The 21,437-nt window shown below is 43.2% G+C and overlaps 1 protein-coding gene and 1 pseudogene across 1 annotated transcript; both read right to left on the bottom strand.

Moving 5' to 3' along the window:
* Nucleotides 1-715: 715 nt before the first annotated feature.
* On the bottom strand, nucleotides 716-5,876 carry LOC136489852 (uncharacterized; annotated as a pseudogene).
* A 2,172-nt stretch (nucleotides 5,877-8,048) lies between these two features.
* Nucleotides 8,049-11,612, bottom strand: LOC136489851 (uncharacterized). Its single transcript, XM_066486376.1, has 5 exons — nucleotides 10,652-11,612; nucleotides 9,857-10,540; nucleotides 9,100-9,466; nucleotides 8,921-9,008; nucleotides 8,049-8,837 (listed from the first exon to the last, which is right to left on the bottom strand). The coding sequence occupies exons 1-5, from the start codon at nucleotides 11,610-11,612 to the stop codon at nucleotides 8,049-8,051; spliced, it is 2,889 nt and encodes a 962-aa protein (XP_066342473.1).
* Nucleotides 11,613-21,437: the final 9,825 nt, after the last annotated feature.

The raw sequence follows: 21,437 nt of genomic DNA, 5'->3' as shown, positions 1-21,437 counted from the left end.
CTTGATGCAATAGCCTTTCGCATCGGTTACTTGTGGTTGATGCGAGAAGCAGCTATTGCATCGTCCATCCGTTGTCTCTTGCATCAAAATTGAGAGATGCAATAGCTTATTGCATCCAAATCATGTTGATGCAATACATCTATTGCAACGGCTATCGTTCGATGCAATAGACTATATTTCATCCATATTAGGTTCGATGCTATATAATCTATTGCATCACCATTTTGATTCGATGCAAGAGGTTCTATTGCATCATCATTTTGGTTCGATGCAATAGGAACTATTGCATCGACGTTATGTTCGATGCAATTCGAACTATTGCATCGACATGAGGTTAGATGCAATACAAACTATCACATCGATATGAGCTTGGATGCAATACAAACTATTGCATCGACATGAGATTTGAAGGGCAACCAATTATTGCATCAAATTCATTGCACATAAATTCATAAAATTACAAAATTCAATGGCACAAAAAGGCAATCATATTAATAACTTGGATCATAAGCATTCAATAGTTTGTACAATGTAAGGAAGTCAAATGCCTTCCTATTTCCAAATAGGTAATTGCAAAGTTGAACTGCATTACAAACCACTAACTTATGCTACAAATAGGCAATCATAAACAAAAATACATGTCTCTTAGCACAGATCAACATGACATCTTTCTCGTTGCACAATATTTGATTCATTTCAGCTTTCCAAGACTCCCTCAAGGTTGATCTTCCTGAAAAAGTCAAAATGACATGCATTAGTAATATATATAGTTGATCACACAGTTGGAATCAAACATAGACAACACATGATAGACAACAATATTTTTGGGTTTAACAAATAGAATGGATACTGAAGCCGAACTATAAAGTATAAACACATAAGGCATGAACTCCTGATTGCTCATGTTAAGTGAACAAACATACATGTATAAGTGAACAAAGTTCATGTTAATAATCTAGACAACAACTTAAAATGACACCTGATTGCTCATACCTTTCCTCCTTTCTTTCTGCATTGTAGCTTTTTATTTACAGCAGTATTCCTCAGTGTTTGTGATGTAATAAATGTCACTATCTCATTACTATCTTTATCATTTGGGAAAAGTGATCTGTTGGCGCTGCGAGTGAGGCGACTAGGTTGGATACTCTTCTGTTTGCTCAACAATACATTGTCTGGTACAGTCTATAAAAACCAGAAGATTTGAAGGAGCAATCACCACTTAGCAATTCTAAGAATCTGTTCAACTGCAGGTGATAATTTTGAAGTATATTACCTATTGCGCATGTTCTGATCCTTGGATGGGAGTCGGAACAACAGCAGGTTCATTATGTGTGGGCAGGGCAGATTCTGTACCAGCCTTCATATTTTAAAAAAAGATTCACACATTATGTCATATTAAATGTAGGTATCCATTACATCGCAGTTTGCATTTATCAAAAAATAATACCTATGCTAAATCTGCACCTTCATTTCCACTAACCATATTTTCTACAGGCTGAGGGGCTGTTGTGGTTGGTGCAGCATTCTTGCATTGGAGTTATAAGGAGAAACATTAGCAATCAAGCTTTACTAAAATCAATGATGTTGGTAACAATTAAGAAGTAGTATTATTACCAAAGGCGGTGCTTGATTGTGTTGTTTGATTAGTGAAAAAAAACTCTTGCCTTAGTTCTTCTCTAATCTTGCTACTTGTACTCTCCAGTTGATGTTGCAGCTGCTGAATTTTTTCCTTGTCGCTCTCCCTCTCAGTGGCTTGAACGGTAAGCTTTTCTTTTAACTTCTCTACCTCAGCTTGCATCTCACTATTCTTCTGTTGGGCTGCTGCTGCTAATGCAGATGCACGAGCTTGCTCTTCAATTCATTCATTCATAAGTTGGCTTCGGGTCGGATACTTTGCCAAGTATCCATGTCCAGGACCTTTCCTACTCCTGCATCCAGTGGTTTCCTTGTAGGTTTCATGAAGAATGTGCCTTTCTTGTTCTTTTGAAATCACAGAAGCTTCCAACTCAATTCTCTCTGCAATTTTGGAGAAGGCGCTTTCCTAAATTTAAGAACACAATTAGTGTTTTCAACTTTAGCAAGTAGCAACAGCAGTTCCAGTTCAAGTATAATAAGAATTAGGTAAAATGGATACTTTGGAAATCAAACTATATCAGTTAGATTCATGTACTGATTACTTCCTCAAAAAATCCAAGTCCATGTTAATCATGCAAATATGATTCCTAGCAAAGCATGTTGAGAGGTAAAAAAGCAATGGACAGTTGAACTCTAGCATTTCAGAGATATGTATGACATTGGAGATAAATGAATAAAACATGTTATGAGAACATACATCACTGGACACTCGTTTACCGAGTAGCCCAGCTCTATTCAAATCACTTTAAAGAACATAATTAACTACATAAAGCATCTAACATAAGCAAATTGCTTTCCAGCAAGTTCCCAGAAAACTGGGCATGCAACAGCTGTACCGAAAATAAATCATATCTAGAGATATACAAGACCAAATGACTTGCAAGAGGACATTCTGGAAAGCTTATAAAATTCTCGAGATTTCATATTCATACATAAAAGCATGATTCAGAACTTAAGTACTTCTAAATAGCAGAATTACAGAAACTACTCTGCTGAAACAGAGAGCACCCAAAAACTGGGAGGTAACTTCAAACAGCTGTAACTTTCAAACCACTAGGCCAAATGACCTCAAATTTGAACAGAAGCTAGATATGACAATTATCTTCGACTTTGGTATTCACAAGTTTCCCAGGAAACCAACTTATCAAGGTGAACTTCTCTAAGTCCCCAGATCTGTCCAGATGGGACCAACATCTCACTTAAAGAATTAACGATGTTCCAAACTTACATTTGGACCATACCAACCATATCATGGCAACATACATAACTCGTGGACACCAGAAAATATGATGGCCATCATAAAATAAAATTATTTGATGCTTTTCTAAATTTAAATAGATACAAGGATGCATAAAAGACCATATACAAGACTTGCATAGAAAATTCTACAAAAATTACAGCAGCTACCATATGCTATCAGGAGACCACATAAAAAGTTTGGAAGCATTTGGCTCATCCAAACTTGCTATACCAAAAAGAACAGGTGGCACAGCTGAAAATAGCATAAATAAGAAACTAAAGATAGGATTGCCAAACCCAACACAAGGACAAGGAGATGATGACCTTTTATCACCCAATCAGGGCATGTACAACCATCAATATAATAATTATGTTATATATAATTGCAACATCACTAAGTACTAATGAACAAAGTAGCACTTACATATATTTCCTTAGCAGCATCAGAAGACCATCGGCCCTCCTTGGTGCGTGTACTCCTCCAAAATATCAAACCATCTGGCTCTTCACCAGTCTCCAGGTTTCTCTAAGATGTGAAAATTGAACATTGTTACTGTTTAGGTAAAAAATAAAAGAAGAAGATTAGGTTCCATATCATTACCTGCTCATAACTAACTTGTGAAAAAGGTTTTGATCCTGTAAGATGTATTGTCTGTCGATGCTGCGAATTGCTAGAGTTTGTGGTGCTTATTCGCTAATATAAACACAGATATGTTAGTTGCACTACAAAAATATAGACAATAAACACATATATGTCAGAGGCTTGGAACCTGGAATTTGTCACTTCCAAAATACAACACCAAGTAGTGCCACTCCACAATGTCCAAATCATCTGGCTTATGTCTCATTCTTTCATGATAATTGTTGTATGCCTTGTATGTGGCACTCAATTGAGCTCGCCATCCTTTGTAACGATACTTTGCAATCTTCCATATCCTAGCCTTCTCATCATCATTGTTCTCAATGTTCCACCTAACCAGTAGAAAAGGGATACCAACAAATTATGAACAAATAAGATATTACAAAGAATTAATTTATCATATGCGGGAGCAAGACTATAACATACCATTATATCTCGTGCTATTTTATCTTTAACAATCTGCTTGACATCTCCCCACTTTTTAACTCCAATAAGTGGAGTCCTTTTTCTTGTAAACCAAACTATTTCATCAACAAACCCGCGATAGTTATCTCCTATAGGACTGCCTTTCGTGGATGAGAAATCTATACTAAGTCTCTCAGTGCCAAGTTTAAATCTCTTAGCTTCGACCGATAAACCTTTCAAGGTTCCATGCACAATCTTTCTATTGTCGCCAACCCCTACTGTAAAATTGATGTTATAAAATGGAACGTATGTTAACATTATAAATCAGCATTTTTATGTTATAGTAATGTATGAACACTCTGAACCATTGCATACCTTTCTAAGAGGCCTTTGGCCTATGAGCATGAGCTGGAAACTGCATTGGTGTTGCGCTATTGTCACCACTTCCATCTTCTTCAATGGTTTCATCATCTAAATATGCGTCTGCACATACAAAAAAGTGAAAGTACATAGTTACAATGGAGTTAGAAATATATATATATATATATATATATATTAATGCTTCCACTAATGCCAAGATAAAACAAAATCAGATTACATATATCTTGAAGAAGCCCTTCCCTCCTCAACCATTCTTTATATGTTGCAACAGTATTTAGCCGGGTGTCATCCTTAAATTCTGCGAGATGCATATATAGATGTTATATATATAGTGTTAGTTTTAGATCAGTAACTAAAAATCATTGAGATGTATTTTCTTGTACATTAGTACCTGGGTTGTTTTCATCCTGTGGCAGCTTATTGAGCCACACCTTGTACGCATCAATGTCTTCATCCTGAATTCCTTTTCCACTAACTTCCTCATGTGTACTACGTTGCTTAATCGGCGTGATTGCATATTCTCCTTCCTGATCTACCTGAGTTGTTGAAACTGCTATCCTAATTGTCTTCTCTTCTGTACAAACTTCTATCATTGTCAATGCATCTTCTTCGTAATCTATACGCTGCAGCAAAGCTCTATCGTTGCCACATCTCTTCATATAGTACATGAAGTCCCTCGCAGAATAACCCAACTTAACTTTGTACTTTAATAAGTTGGCAAAGGTAATTCTAGCACGGTCAATGTCCAATATGGCACGTTGCTGGTCCTTGGGTCCCCCCCGAGAAATCAATAAATACTTTCCATCTATCTCCCGTTTTCTCGTGTGTTTTCCAACAAAATATTTTAACTTCATTCAACAAATTTATCTTATGATTGTAAAATCAATTAATGACTGCAATATGGCAAATTCCTAACAATTTTGGGAACAAACCATATAAAATTATTCACTGCAATATGGTCAATTTATGTATGGTCAGTACCTCAATTTTCAAATTTACCCAATATCTAAATTGTTCTTTCAATAGAAACAGTAGTGTTATAACATCATGTGTGCACTTATCCTATCTCTTCCCAGGAAACACAAGCATACCCTAGTTGTATCACATCCAACCAATTATAATTGAAAGATTAAAACTACAAAGATTTTTAAATCATCAACTCAGCCACCACAATTTCTTGAAAATAATGACGGATAATTGAATTTTTTTAAACAGAGTTCAATTAATTAATTAATTGACCAACCAATTAATTGACGGCAATTCTCCAACCAGCACATAAACTGCATATCGACAGGTACCTGGGTTGGTCATCTTTTTGCTTCTCGGGTCCATCTTGTCGACGATGAGGTGTGTCTATGACACCTTCAGGGCTGGACCGCGTGGAGAACCTCCTGCTGGACGAAGGAGATGGCGAGCTCATGGAGGGAGGAGACGGCAACCTCTTGGACGGAGTAGACGGCGACCTCCTGGTAGGCGGCGGCGACGGCGACCTCCTGGTACATGGCCTCCGCGGAGGCGGCGGCGGTGGCAACCTACCGGTAGTAGACGACGACGGCGCGCATGCGGTCTTCTCCATTGCGCCTCGGAGTGGAGAAGATGCGATGGAAAGAACCGCTAGGTTGGGGGCATCGGCTCCTCTTCTATCGTGATGCAGATTAGTAGGAATATAAACCGTGTATTAGGGAGGGAGAGTAATTAGCGGCCCAGGTTGTTTTTTCGCGGGAGGAGGGCGCGCGCTGTGGAAATTTTCGCGGTTTTGGGAATTTTGAGCGCCAGGTTTCGCAGACGTGATGCGGACTATAATAAAAAGTAATAAATAAAAAACAGTTCCTGATGTGAAATAAATAAAGAGAAAATATAGAAAATTGTAAATAGGTTTTAAAATAGTTTTAATAATTATACTTAGATTTGTAAAAATAATTAACAAATATACTAATCTAATTACATGATTTATTTTTGTATTTGTGTGATTTATTTTGTAGTTTTTCTAATACTTGTGTGATTTATTTTTTTACATTCTATAATTTTAAGATAATTACATCATATTTAGAAAAATAATAAAATGATAGTACATGATTTTGTATTGGAACAATAAACTATTTTCGAATTCACTTAGGCCTTTTTTCTCTTTGTATCATTGTTCGTGGTGGGGCGCCCTCGGCTGCAAGTGTCGTCATGGTGGTCTTCGTCGCTATAATTGTTATATGCTTAGGTGCTTGTCGCCTCGCTCATGTTTCGAGATCCGTTGTGGCAGGGGCCATAGTTGGCATGTCAGGGGTATGACGCCAATGTTGTGAGATCTGATGTTGTTGTTGGGTGCGATTTGGCGGCGGCTTTGCTACGAGGTTGTGCTCGAATGTTGGTGCGTCTTTGATGAGAATAAGAGCAATGTTAAAGGACGCGCTCTTGCACACGAGGATCAAATCACTATGTTTCCATAATTGGTGTCTAGGCTGGACTCGATTGATGGTATGACATCCATGTTGTGAGATCTCGAAGGATGCATCAAGTTCACTGCACGATCGGAAACTCGGTGACATATGACAATTAGGTACTAGCTGGACATGATCGGAAACTTGGTGACACATGACATGGTAGTACATGAGATGAGTCTACATATTAGGTTGTTGGAAATGACAGGGCAAGTAAATGGATGACGACAACAATAGTAACCACGATAGAAATTGTTTTCAAAATTTTATAAATGTTGTTGGAATGTTGAATTTAAAAAGATAAACATAAATTGTTAAAAAACACGTTGAATTCAAAAAATTAAACAAATTTAAAAAAAAAACAAAAATTGTTAAAAAACACATTGATTTTGAAAAGGTAAACAAAAATTGTAGGTGAAAAACACAAAAATATTGGTGCTGGACACAAGCCAGTGGCCTCACCAGGTTGAACCCTAGAACTGGCCCAACAAAGTACAGTTTAGTCATGGTAATATTACAGGTAGTGAGTTCGACCGAGCTTGCAGCATTGAACTTTTAAGCAGGTCTCTACATCGCTGAATTTGCGATGTGGGACTAATGCGCATGCTCAGTTGGAGAACAGGCAAACAATATCCTAACTGGGCCGGCCCAGTGATTCCTGAATACGGAGAGTAACACCTCAGCGATCCACCGTGTCTCGCACCCCCCGTGACCCACCATTGACTCTCCCGTGACTCCCCCACCCGTTTAATCGGTAATATTCTCCTTTACTTTTTTTTTGCTAAATGATTAGTAATATTCTCCTTTACTAGTAATATATTCATGATTAGTAATATTCATGATTAGTAATATTTATGTCCATTTTTATTAGGCGCTGTGGACTGGGCCCCGCCCCATATGTTTCTTTGTCTGTTTTCTTGTCCTCAGGAAAACATGTAAAGTGGTTGACTGTTTCCAGGTTGGTGTAAAAATGATGTGTCGTTGCAAACCTGCATGGTTAGTAACCATTTGTCCAGAAGTGTAAGCGCCGTTTCTATTGCATGTTTGAGCTGTTCCAGTGACTTACCTCTTGATCCGGCCATGATTTGTGGCTCGCCGTCTTAGGCAAAGTAGTGCTAGTAGCTGGGAATCCAGAAAATGAGTCACGCAAGTATTTAGACATGCTAGTAGCTGGGAATCCAGAAAATAATCCTTCACAAAAATTCAAACCTGCTAGTTGCTGCTCACAGACACACACACAAACGCACATTTTAACATAAGCATGCTGTTGATCAGCTAAGAACATCCAAACGTCATTCAAGAAAAATTGTGAATACTTAAACGAAAAAATCATCATCAGCTTCGTCATCTGTCGCAACGGCAGGTGCGACAACTCCATCGTCAATATATGCGTCTACATCATCTTCACCCTCATCACTAAAATCTTCATCATTTGGTTCTGGTACAGACTGAGCAATTGCTTTCTGAATAACAGAAGTATCAATTGCTTCCCCTTCCATGTCCGTTCGTCGCCAATTCATCAAGTCCCCCTGATCGCTTCTAACAGTCATGTCCTCCACCCCAACAAGCAATGAGTCAACATCAATTTTTGCTTCCTCTTCAACACTAGCTGATTCCGGCATGGAGAAAAGGTTTCTTGGTTTGATTCGAACAACGCTACACCAATTTGATTTCTTTGCGTGTTTGACATAAAACACCTGCTCTGCTTGTGTCGCCAGAATATAGGGATCATCTGAATATCTGAGACGGGTAGTATCAATATCTATAATTCCATATTGATCTTTGTTGTACCCTTTACCTTTGTTCTTTGTTGGAGCGGGGACATCGAACCAATCACACTGAAACATCATCACTTCCTTTCCACCAGTGAATTGTAGAGAGATAATTTTCTTAATAACTCCATACCAGTCCATATTACCCGTACTTTCATCACCCTTGACAAGGACACCACTGTTTTGTGTGATCAAGCTCGTCTCTGTCGACACTGTCCAAAATAGGAAGCCATTGATGAAACATCGATTAAATACATGAGCACGATCATCTGGTCCTTGAGAAAGGTTGTACATCTCCTCACTAGCTTTTCCTTGGTCATATTCTTGTTTGGTCTGTACTTCCATTTAACAAAAAATAATAAGATGCTTTCATTACGTGCATCATAATATGAACAAAAAAAATTCTGGTGACTCACTTTGTCCTCAAACCAACCAACAAATTGCTGCGTGTGTCTTCTCTCAACATTATGCGGATTATATTCCTTTAGTGAAGCCTTATGTGCACTGCAGTGGGCAGACCAAACAAAATGCAAAGAATTAGTAATATATCATGTGAACAAAAAAATAGCATGCTGAAATGTTAAATTTAACTCACTCAGGCAAAGTAGCACACTCCTCGGTATTTGTGAGTATGTAGTGCCTTATTCTCAGCATCTCGGATTCGTCCAAGACCTCGAAACTATAGCCTTTCCTACTGTAGTCAAGGTCACCAAAAACGCTCAAACTAGATGGTGGTTCAGGCGCTGCGGCACTTTCATGATGCTCTGGGCGAGTTGGCATGTCTTTGAAGAACAAAGAACAAAATGTCATGCACTCTTCTGTGATATATCCCTCCGCTATTGAGCCTTCAGGATGTGCTTTGTTCCTCACATAACCTTTTACCGTACGCAGATATCTCTCCATGGGATACATCCATCTATAGCATACAGGTCCACCAAGTGAAGCCTCTTCAGCTAGATGAACTGGCAAATGTACAATGATGTCAAAAAAAGTAGGTGGGAATATCATCTCAAGCCGACATAGAGTCTCCCTAATCGAAGCACTCATGTTAGCAAGCTCCTTTTCATCCAGCTCCTTTGAACAAAGCTAACTGAAGAACCTACTCAAGTCAATCAATGGGACAACAACTTCTTGAGGCAGAATGTTGCGTAGTACTAATGGTAAAAGTTTCTAGAATATAATATGATAATCGTGAGTTTTCAGACCAGACAGCTGACACCGATTTTTATCCACACATCTTCGGATATTGGACAGGTACCCATCATTCAACTTAACTTCATGTAGAAATTTGCATAAAAGTTTCTTGTCATCTTTCTCTAATTTGTACAAAGCAGGTGGTAAGGTGAACTTACCATTCTCATGCTCTGGATGCTGATCCATCCTTATCCCGAGATGCTGCATGTCAAGCCGAGCTTCCTCATTATCCTTACTTTTACCTTCTATGTCTAGCAAAGTGCCCAATATGCTCTCACATATGTTTTTCTCGATATGCATCACATCCAAGTTGTGCCTAATAAGCAATTTTTTCCAGTACGGAAGCTGGAAGAAAATACTCTTCTTTCTCCAGTTGTGCCATCTCTTTTCTTCGTCACGCTGCTTCCTTTTTCTTGATTCAAGGCCAAATGTGACTTGGTCAAAACTATCATAGTGTTGCAACACCTGTTCTCCAGTCAGTGGTTGTGGAGCCTCCCTATATTCTGTCTTGTTGTTGAAACTGACCTTGTTTTTGCGCCACTTGTGGTCCATAGGCAAAAAGCGACGATGCCCCATGTAGCAGTGCTTCTTCCCATGCTTCAACCATAAGTAGTCTGTTTCCGTATGGCAGTATGGACATGCAAACTTGCCTTTCGTACTCCATCCAGAAAGCATCGCATATGCTAGAAAGTCATTGATTGTCCACAGTAGAATTGCATGCAAATCAAAATCCTTCCTCTCCTTTGCATCCCAGGCTTTGACACCCTCTTCCCAGAGAACTTTGAGCTCATCAATTAGAGGCTGCAAGTACACATCAATGCTAACACCAGGCGATCTCGCTCCTGGGATCATCATCGATAACATCCAATACGACTGTTTCAAACACAACCATGGCGGAAGATTGTAAGGAATTAAAATCACAGGCCAACAACTGTATGACACATTCAACATACCAAACGGATTGAATCCATCAGATGCCAGACCAAGCCTGACATTACGAGGATCCTCTGCAAACCATTCATAGGTTGCATCCACATGTTTCCATGCTTTGGAGTCCGCAGGATGTCGCATTTTTCCATCAACCACCAATTCTTCCTTATGCCAACGCATATATGATGCTCTAGTCTCTGACATATATATCCTTTGGAGCCGTGGAATAAGTGGGAAGTACCGTAGGATTTTACGTGGAACACGCTTTTTTGAGCCACAACTACTGCCAACATCCTGTACCTCTTTAGACTGCTTCCACCTTGTCTCACCACATTTTGGGCAATTATCCAGGCCCTCATATTCTTTCCCTCTAAATAACACACAATCATTATAGCATGCATCTATCTTTTCATAATTTAGACCAAGATCTCTAACAACCTTTTTGATCTTCTCCATACTATCTAGGAGGCAGTGTCCTTTAGGAAGAATAAGTAAGAACAGCCCAAGTACGTACTCCATGCAAGCATTACTACAACCAAACATGCACTTCATCTGAAACATTTTGACAATGAAAGACACCTGGGTAGCTTCCGTGCAGCCTGGAAACAACTCCTTCTTGGCCTCTTGTAGCAATTTAAAGAACTTCTTTGCCATCTCATTTGGCTGTTCCTCATCGATTTCTCCACGTATAGTACCCCTGATCAAAGAATGTAACAATTCTGTGGTACCAGCCCTATCATCAACATCATCAGCATCATCAATAGCTGAACCTTCACATATACTTTCCTGCTCTCGGATGAAGCTTTCGTCAAAACCTTTCCGAAGCAAATGATTCTGAATATCTGACCGTTTTCTAAATGACATGGAACGACATGCTGAACATGGACATGGTGCCATTCCTCCTTTAGAGCTGCCTCCAAAGGTGCTATCAAGATAATCTGTTAATCCTTGTTGCCACTCTACAGATGCCTTATCCAGCCGCATCCAACTTCTACCTTGGTGTGACATTGATTTGAACACCTGACAAACACACACAAAGATAAATAAGAACATGCTACATATTGGAAACAAAGCAGTGGCGAATCTAGGATTTTAAGTCAGGGTATGCACCACAAAAAAATTCATACACAATTTGGTAAATCCATTTACCAATTCGGTAATAAGGTTTAAATTCATGAATTAAGTGGAAGCCATATCTACTAAATACAATTTAAATAATTTCAAAACTGAAATTATACTACCTGCAGCCTCTCAGTTGTTTTGTCCCTATATGGCTTGATGAATTCAATTAAATTAATGGATCAACTATTAGCTTCAGTCGCTTGATGCTAGTATGGATTGAATTGCAAGGTAAAAAAAATTACAAATACTGCAACAGAAGCCAATGAGACTGTACTACTGATTAGTGATTACTGAAACCACTTACCGCAGCCACAGGAGTCACGAGTCAGGGACTGAGGGATTGTAGATCGATCTGCAGTGACTGTGTTAGCGCCTAGCGTCCGCACTTTGGGATCACGAGATTAGCTTACGGGAATTGGGAACTCTGATCCGAAACCACACGCGGAACGGCCCCGCAGCGGCGCAGCAGCATGACGTCATGCGATGTCGCGGAGTCGCGATTCGCGAATAGGAAGGGTTGCCGCACAGACTGAACTAGAACCAGGGGCGGATTTGGGCCTAGGGCCACTAGGGCCACGGCCCTAGGCGTGGCCCAAAGAACCCTTTATAGTATATGTTGTTCTCTGGGCTGGGCCTAGGAGGTTGGGCCAAATATTGTAGCCTCATAGCCCAACCCAGAGAGGAAAGCTGAGAGGCACGCGATTTGCGAGCTGAGAGGCACGAGCGTGGCGTCTGTCTGTCTCACTTATTAGGTAGCCACAAGGTGTTTTCACGTTAGTCAAATTTCTTTCAAAAAATACCGGTTGCATCAAACACAAATCCATTGCAATAGTACTTCCTAATTGCATCCATATTCTAATCTGGTGCAATACCACCTACATATTGCATAAAAAATTCAATACTAACGCAACCAAATGTGTCTGATGCAATAATTTCTACCTATTGCATCCCTTGTTCCAAATGATGCGATAGATCATACCTATTGCATCGACATAAATTACTATCGCATCCAACTCTTTTTTGATGTAATAACGACCACATATTGCATCAGATTCCAAAAATTGATGCAATAGCAGCCACCTATTGCATCAGATTTTTGTTTGATGCAAGGGGACGTGATGCAATAGGGTCAAAATTTAGTAGTGCTGCTTCCGAAGATGGGGTGTCGCGAGGGCTTGACTCGCATACAGTTATGGCTACTGAACTCTCTGATGCAGCAGACTGTATTTGACATTTGGAATCTCCTTCTATCAGAGATGGAAGATACTATTACAGAGGGGTTCAGGGGTCACAGGCTGCTGACATATGCTCACTGGATTACATTCCTGATTCATAGAGCAGTTACAGTGAGGCCATCTGAGATGCTAGCAGAGTACATTGGTGCTACTACAGAGTTTTCTACTTATAACATGACTCAGATGATCCATCATAGCACGCTGAGTGTACCCAGCTAGCCGCACCGTCGTCCAGAGGTGCCAGAGACTGCAGCCCAATAGGATGAGATCATCAGGGGTATTGAAGCTACAGAGGAGGAGCAGCTTGATGCTCAGCAGGAGGAGATGGTCGAGAGCGACCCCAGTGACAGCTCAGATGATGACTACCAGGCTATCCCTCAGATGCCTCCACGACGACATGATCATGAGGCTGTTAGCTCTAGTTCAGCTCCACCTGCATCGCAGACAGATCCCGCTCTACTTGCTATACTTGAGCGGATGAAGCAGGATCAGGCTCGCCAGGCTCAGGAGACCGCTGCTACTTTTGCATAGTTTCAGACTCGGCAGGACAAGTTCCAGCGACAACAGCAGGCTATACAACAGCATCAGCAGGCCATGCATCAGCAGCAGCTCCTCATGCAGTAGCAACTCCTTGGATTTATGCAGAATGTTGTGACAGTTATTGGGGCTCCACCGCCATAGCCTTCACCCCAGATCGGCCAGCCTACCAAGACTTCTACGACTCCAGCTTTATAGTCCAGTGGGCTTTAGAGTCAGGGACAGCCACCAGCACAGTTTGCTTCACCTATAGAGCAGGTGTCCTAGTGGTTTGCCTCGCCAGTGCTAGCCCCACAGTTCACACCTCTTTAGACGGGCTTCACACCGGCTCAGACTTCCTCGCTGCTTGTGCCAGATACCTCAGTCTCCAGGAGCCTTGGAGTGACATTTAGTGAGTTGACAGGATAGCCTACTCCGCCATATCTACATGTCCCAAGTCCTTCCATAGTTGCACCTATTACCGGGACTACAGAGATGCTCCCCTCCTTAGTTGCATCATCAGAGCTGCCTGCTTCAATTATACCAACAGAGTCTCAGGCCGCACCAGTTGTTGATCCGACCCAGACCGCTTCAGCGTCGCTTCCAGCTACAGAGGGTCAGACAGCTCAGAGCTCAGGATCAGATGATGATGGCACACAGTTCTAGCTCGCTCCTTGTACCTTAGCGCCCGGCTCGTCCGCTGCAGCCCCGCCGACCGACCCTTAGGTTTTGGTGTTTGACGCCAAAGGGGGAGAGGGATCGAGTATGTTAGTCTTAGGGGGAGCGACATATCTAGGGGGAGCTTAGTTTACTTATTAGCTTATCTATTACATTTGGAGTTTTATGTGTGATACATTATGCATTCTTGTTTACTATTATGCATTGAACTACTTAAGTGTGATCATAATCGTGATATTAATGTGATTGTGATATGCGACATTTGTGCTCTCTACTTTGAATTATTTATATGTCATATCACTTGTGTTATGCTCATTTGCTTTGCTTCTACGTTTTACTCCGATGCAAATAAGCTTTATTACTTGTACTCATGCTTACTTCATATCTTTTGAGTACATTATGTTGGCTTGGGTCATATAAGCTTGCCTAACTCTCTTGTTCTTATTGTCAAAAGCTTATATGAACCAAGCATGTTGAAAACCTCATCTCTTTCACATAGTCGAGGTGGTATTGTCATCAATCACCAAAAAGGGGGAGATTGAAAGCATCTAGGCCCCTAGTTGGGTTTCGGTGATTAATGACAATACATAATTACTATGACTAACATATATTTTGCAGAGGTAATTAAGTTAGGTCATGGTAATGGAGACTGATTGGGCAATCATGATGGTCATGCCCCTACGATGGAAATCGTTTCGGTTTTCAAAGGATGAACGACAAGGTTGAAAGCTCTAGTTTGGTTTTGGTTAATTGATGAAACCCTAAGTGCTAACCTAGTTGATCAAGATGATTATGAGATAGGTAGCACTACTCCAAGTGATGAAGCAATGACGAAGATCATGACAATGGTGATGGCATGGTGATGGTCAAATGCTTAAACTTGGAAAAGAAGAAAGAGAAAAACAAAAGGCTCAAGGCAAAGGTATAAAATGTAGGAGCTATTTTGTTTTGGTGATTAAGACACTTAGAGAGTGTGATCACATTTAGGATTGATAGTCATACTATTAAGAGGGGTGAAACTCGTATCGGAATGCGGTTATCAAAGTGCCACTAGATGCTCTAACTCATTGCATATGCATTTAGGATCTAGTGGAGTGCTAACACCCTTGAAAATGTTTGTGAAAATATGCTAACACATGTGCACAAGGTGATACACTTGGTGGTGTTGGCACATCTACAAAGGAGGTGGTGTTTGTAGGGTTGAGATGGGTTTGGGTCCCTCTCTCCCTCCCGCCTCGCTTGCGAGGCGGGATTCGGCGCTTTCGGGAAAATGGAATGCCTATTTTCTATTGCGCCGGATGCAAATTCTTGGTGGTTGGCACATTTGAGCAAGGGTGAAGAAGTTAGAGTTGAAATGGAGTTGGTCGAAATGATGCTGGCGTCGGTCTACTGACCGGACGCTGGGTCACTCAGCGACCGGACGCTGAAAGGCTGCATCCGGTCGAGCTGTCAGACGGCACAGTGGCTAGGGTTGAGCACCGGACGCTGGTCTGTGTTCGGTCAAGGTGGACCGGACGCGTGCGATCAAAAAAATATGCCTCGGGGAGCTTACTGGAAACGACCGAGCGCTGGGGCTTCAGCGTCTGGTCAGTTTTACCAGAGCGTCCGGTCAGCTTCGTAGCCGTTGAAATCTGACGAACAAAGTTTGAAGCCAGTGACGCGTGGCGTCCATCGGGCGACCGGACGCTGAGGGCCAGCATCCGGTCAGTGTGACCGGAGCGTCCGGTCAGAGCGCGTTTTGCCCAGTGAAGGGGTATAACGGCTCTATTTGATTGGGGCTCTATTTATAGCCCCATGGCCGGCTCAAGGGGTCTCTCTTGCACATTTTCATTAATATAGCAACCTTATGAGCTTAGCCAAAGTTCTCCCACTCATCTCCATCATTGATCCATTATCATTGTGAGATTGGGAGAGAATCCAAGTGCATTGCTTGAGTGATTGCATCTAGAGGCACTTGGTATTCGTGTTGCGCTGCGGATTTTGCTTGTTTCTCTTGGTGGTTGCCACCACCTAGACGGTTGGAGCAGCGGTGAAGGATCGGCACGAGTTGGTGATTGTTCGTGGCCGCCTTCGGTGATTGTAAGGGGAGTTGTACCTTCCCCGGCGGAGTGCCGAAAGGTAACTCTAGTAAATTACTCATGTCATTGAGTTACCTCACTTGTGGGTCGGTTCTTGCGGTGTCCTATCGTGTGGACGAGGTTTGTGAAACACCTCTTAGCCGCCGAACCACCAAGTGTTGGTCGACACAACGGGGACTCGCATGTTGGCAAGCACGTGAACCTCGGGAGAAAAATCGGTTGTCTCTTGTCATTTGCATTCTCCCGGTGATTGTCTTAATCTTCATCTTGTGATTGGTTCATCCCCTACACGTCAGTATAATCACCCTACTCACCTATTTACATTCGTGCAAACTAGTTGATACAAGCTCTTTAGTGTAATTAGAATTGAGAGCTTGCGTTATTATTGTCATTCATCTAATTGAGCTCTTTAGAGTACCAAGATTGAGAGCTCTTAGTGAGTAGTTACATAGCAAGTTTGGGTGCCTAAGTAATCATTGCAACTAGAATTGTTGGATAGGTGGCTTGCAACCCTTGTAGAGCTAGAGCAAGTTTGCATTACGCTATTTGTCATACTAATCAAATTGCTCTAGTTGATTTGTAGATTTTTAAATAGGCTATTCACCCCCCCTCTAGCCATATTAGGACCTTTCAAAGGTTCAGGATGGACTAGTTCTAAGTGTCGTTTGGAGTTGAAGAGACACTTAGAGTAGTTTAGGACTTTTTTTTCCTTTGGCCATACTATGAAGGGGGGTATTAACGATTAGCTTGACCTAGGTGAGTCTAGTGGGTTAGGTGTGGTGCACACTTGTCAAATCTAGCACTAGGTAGCTCCTAAAAAGCCCTTAGATCAATTGGAGCAAACTTCATTCACATATGATTGAGAGTTGGAAGTGAATGGAGGGTCAAATGTTGACCGAACGCTAGTTCTGGTGTGACCGAACGCTGGCGTAGAGTCCAGTCAGTTCATTTGATCAAGGTGAAATCGTCTGGCACGACCGGACGCTGAGAGGTGAGCGACCGAACGCTGGGTGCCAGCGTCCGGTTGACTCCAGTAAGGTTCTAGAGAGGGAAAATCATGACCGGACGTGTCCGATCAGTGCTGATCGGACACTGTCCAGCGTCCGGTCACAACTTAAACACTGGATTTCAGGAAGAACTGACCGGAGTGCCCGGTCACCCCGCAGAGGCACATAACGGTTCGTTTTTCAACCGGGGTTATAAATACTTCCTCCATTCGTGTGAGGGGGTACTTTTGCTCATTCCAACAGCTGAGAAACACCTTTGAGAGTGCCAAGAAGAGCAAGGTCCTAGTGAGGTGATTGAGATTTGAGAATCCCAAAGAGAGCCCTCATTAGTGAAAGCAAGAGTAGCAAAGTGTGCATCCATCCTTCTCATTAGGCTTGTTGTGGTCAAGTGAGAGTTTGTGCTTGTTACTCTTGGTGATCGCCATCACCTAGATGACTTGGTGGTGATTGGGAGCTTGGTGATCATCCGGTGGAGCTTGTGGATGACCCAACTCAAGTTGTGAGCGGTTGTGGGTGATTCACCGCGACGGAGTGTTGAAGAATCAACCCGTAGAGAGCACTTGATCCTTGCGCGGATCAAGGGGGAGCTACACCCTTGAACGGGTGCTCCAACGAGGACTAGTGGGGAGTGGCGACTCTCTGATACCTCGGCAAAACATCGCCGCGTTCCTCCTTCTCTTTTTACTTTGCGCAATTCAATTCTTGTCATTTACATTCATAGAAATGCCATGCTAGAGTAGGATTGAAACATAGGTTGCTAAAGTTTTATGCAATAGATCAATAGAAACACTTTCTAGGCACAAGGGGTTAATTGGGCTAACCATAGGGTTTAATTATTGCAAAGAAATTTAGAATTAGCCCAATTCACCCCCCCTCTTGGGCATCTTGATCCTTTCACTGAGTACTTCAAGAGGGATGCCGAGCACTTAGGGAGGAGTGCCGAGCACTTCTAGAGGGATGCCGAGCACACCAGGAGTGGTGCCGGGAGGTTATGTAGTGGTGGCGACCACTCTAGGACGGGTGCCGAGAACTCCCGTAGCAGAGCCAAGAGGTCTTGCAGTGGTGCCGACCACTCCACGACTGAGGCTCAGCACTTCTACAATGGTGCCGAGCACTGCAAGAGTTTTGACGAATAGTCCAGGAGTAGTGCCGAGCACTGCATCCGGGGTGCCGAGCACTCCAGGTGCTGTGCCGAGCACTCCAGCAGAACAGGGAACTCCATCTGTGCCGATCGAGTTCGCCTCACCTCCAAGTGACATCACTGAGTTCGTGGATGCCTTCCACGAAGGTGAGGAGGTGCGGTTCTACAGGCTGGACGACATCGTCGGGGGCATAGGGCCCTTAGGCCTGGCGTGTAGACTGCTCAATGACCCAGAGCTACTGCTCGTCAGTGCAGAGGAACCACCCACGTTCACGCTGGCCGAGCGTGATGGAAACTGGCGACGGGAGATGCTGAGGAGATGAAGGCGATCGAGGAAAATGAGACATGGGAGCTCATCAATCCACCTCTAGGATGCCGTCCAATCAGCCTGAAGTGGGTGTACAAGGTCAAGCGGGACGAGCTCAGTGCCATTGTCAAGCACAAGGCGCGCCTCGTCGCCCGAGGCTTTATTCAGCGCGAGGGCATCGACTTCGAGGAAGTCTTTGCGCCAGTAGCGCGCATGGAGTTTGTCCGTTTGCTACTAGCCTTGGCAGCAGGAAAGGACTGGCGCGTCCATCGCTTGGACGTTAAATCGGCCGTCCTCAACGACGAGCTGGAGGAGACGGTCTTCGTCAGGCAACCTCTGGGTTTCACCGTCAAGGGAGCGGAGCATAGGGTACTCCGACTGCACAAGGAGCTCTATGGGCTGCGACAGACCCCACGAGCATGGAACGCCAAGCTTGACACCACGCTGGGCGAGCTTGGCTTCCAGCGGTGCGCAACCGAGCACGCGCTCTACACACATCGACGAAGGAACGAGGAGCTCGTCGTCGGCGTGTATGTGGACGACTTGATCGTCACCAGCGCGCATGCGGAGGACATCGGCAGCTTCAAGTGCGAGATGGCCGCTCATTTTCAAAAGAGCGATCTCGGGGCACTCTTCTACTACCTCAGCATCGAGGTGAGACAGGGGAAGGAGGAATTCATGCTCGGTCAGAGCGTGTATGCCTCGAAGCTGTTGGAGCGAAGCGGCATGGCTAAGTGCAAGCCATGCGTAACTCCGATGGAGGAGTGGCTGAAGTTAACGAAGGCCAGCACCGCGGTGAAGGTGGATGCAACACTCTATCGGAGCATCGTCGGCGGTCTGCACTACCTAGTCCACACGAGGCCGGACATTGCGTTCGCCGTGGGCTACGTCAGTCGCTTCATGGAGGATCCCAGAGAGGATCATTGGGCTACGGTGAAGCGGCTACTGCGCTATGTCAAGGGGACGGTGGATCAGGGGATCATCTTCCCTAAGATCGGTGGGAGTAGGCTGTAGCTCACTGTGTTCAGCGATGCAGACAAGGCAGGGGACATCGACGGACGACGGAGCACCTCTGGCGTGCTCGTCTTCCTCGGGTCGGCTCCAATTTCATGGCTGTCGCTGAAACAGAAGGTGGTGGCGCTGTCTATGTGTGAGGCAGAGTACGTAGCGGCGGCCACAACGGCATGCCACGTTGTGTGACTGCACCGGCTGCTGGGCGAGCTGACCGGTACGGAAGCTCACCCACCAGCACTGATGGTGGACAACCAACCCACCATCGCCCTCGCGAAGAATCCGATTCTCCATGACCGGAGCAAGCACATCGACGTGAAGTTCCACTTCCTCAGGGACTGTGTCAATGAAGGGAGATCGTCATCGAGTTCGTCGAAACTTGTCAGCAACTCGCGGACGTCCTCACCAAGCCGCTCGGACGTCTTCGACTCACAGAGCTGAAGGAGATGATCGGCATGGAGGGGTACAAGGGATAGCAGTAGGATTAGGAGAAGAATTGTTAGATAATCTACTGCTTCCTTGTGTGAACACACAGCAAGGGAAGGCGGCGCCGAAAAGGCTCCCTGCTGTGTTACTGTAGCCGCTGTAGAAGGCAGGCGCCGAATGGCACACCTGCCTCACTGTAGTTACAACAGGGACAGGCGCAGAAGTCAGTCATGCTGTGTTATCTAGTCACTGTAGCAGCATGACAGCTGTACTAGGACTAGATAGATAGAGTTGTATAAATAGTTTGTCACTGCAACTCAGTAAAGAGAGTTCAGATTTGTCATCTCCTGTACAGGGCTCCGGGCAACACTGGTGTCTCTGGCTGTGTGTGTAAGCTCTGTTCTTTCTCTTCTTCTACCTCTGACCATAGTGTATGATCGGACAACGTCTGTCGTGCTTAGCCATGATCGGCAAAACTGGTGAATGGTCGACTCACCTGAGTCGGTGATCCTGTGGGCTAACAGAAAAGATGTACATCGCCATCAGTCAAATACCTTGTCCTACTTACCAACCTACCAACGTGTCTTACGTTGAGATGAGTGTCACGGCTGATATAATCAGATTGGGGTTAGTTCAATTTCAGCGTTTCAAAATGATGAGTGGTTAAGATAATATACTTAACTTTAATTTGTTTTTTGTTGGAGGTGAATATTTTTTTTTGGAAATTACGTTCTTGGAAATTGCCTTTTTTTTTCTTTTTTTCTTCACTTTGTGTCTTCTTCTTTTTTGTTTTGATGAAAGGAGATTATCTTAGCTTTTAAGAAATTAAAGCTAGTAAGGAGTGTTAATTACTAGCTTGGGATACCACATACCAGCTAACAAAAGGAGTTTATAACTCCGACCAACATCAAACAAAATGATACGCCTATTACAGAAAGAAGATAGCAGAACTCTACTGCTTCATCACCTCCTTGCTCATCTATTAGTCAATCAAATCTATTAGTCAATCAAGCGGTGAACTAGCTTCTTTTATCTCACTACTGTAAAAAAGACAATCACTACCATGATATCACTATCGATTTTTGTTTACAACCAATAGTGATGTATCATTGCCGATTGTAAGCATAGATCGCTATAAAGAGCATCTCCAGCAATGCTATCCAAAATAGGTCCCCTAATTGGCTGTTTGGATAGTCATCTATTTTTGTACTACACATTTTTTGGTTTCAACTCCAGTAACACTACCTAAACCATGACTCTCTTATTCCATTCTACCTGTCAATGACAT

This window comes from Miscanthus floridulus, chromosome 10 (genome assembly GCF_019320115.1).
Source record: "Miscanthus floridulus cultivar M001 chromosome 10, ASM1932011v1, whole genome shotgun sequence".
Classification (NCBI taxonomy): Eukaryota; Viridiplantae; Streptophyta; class Magnoliopsida; order Poales; family Poaceae; genus Miscanthus; species Miscanthus floridulus.
This window is presented reverse-complemented; position numbering and strand designations above follow the sequence as displayed.

Bases quoted from the DNA above. Each gene is read 5' to 3' on its own strand.
- LOC136489851 (XM_066486376.1), bottom strand. From the start codon at position 11,612: ATGCGGCTGGATAAGGCATCTGTAGAGTGGCAACAAGGATTAACAGAT. The intron at 10,541-10,651 runs GTATGTTGAATG...TGATGATCCCAG, and splicing joins TGATGGATTCAATCCGTTTG to GAGCGAGATCGCCTGGTGTT. The intron at 9,467-9,856 runs GTAAGTTCACCT...TACATTTGCCAG, and splicing joins GCATCCAGAGCATGAGAATG to TTCATCTAGCTGAAGAGGCT.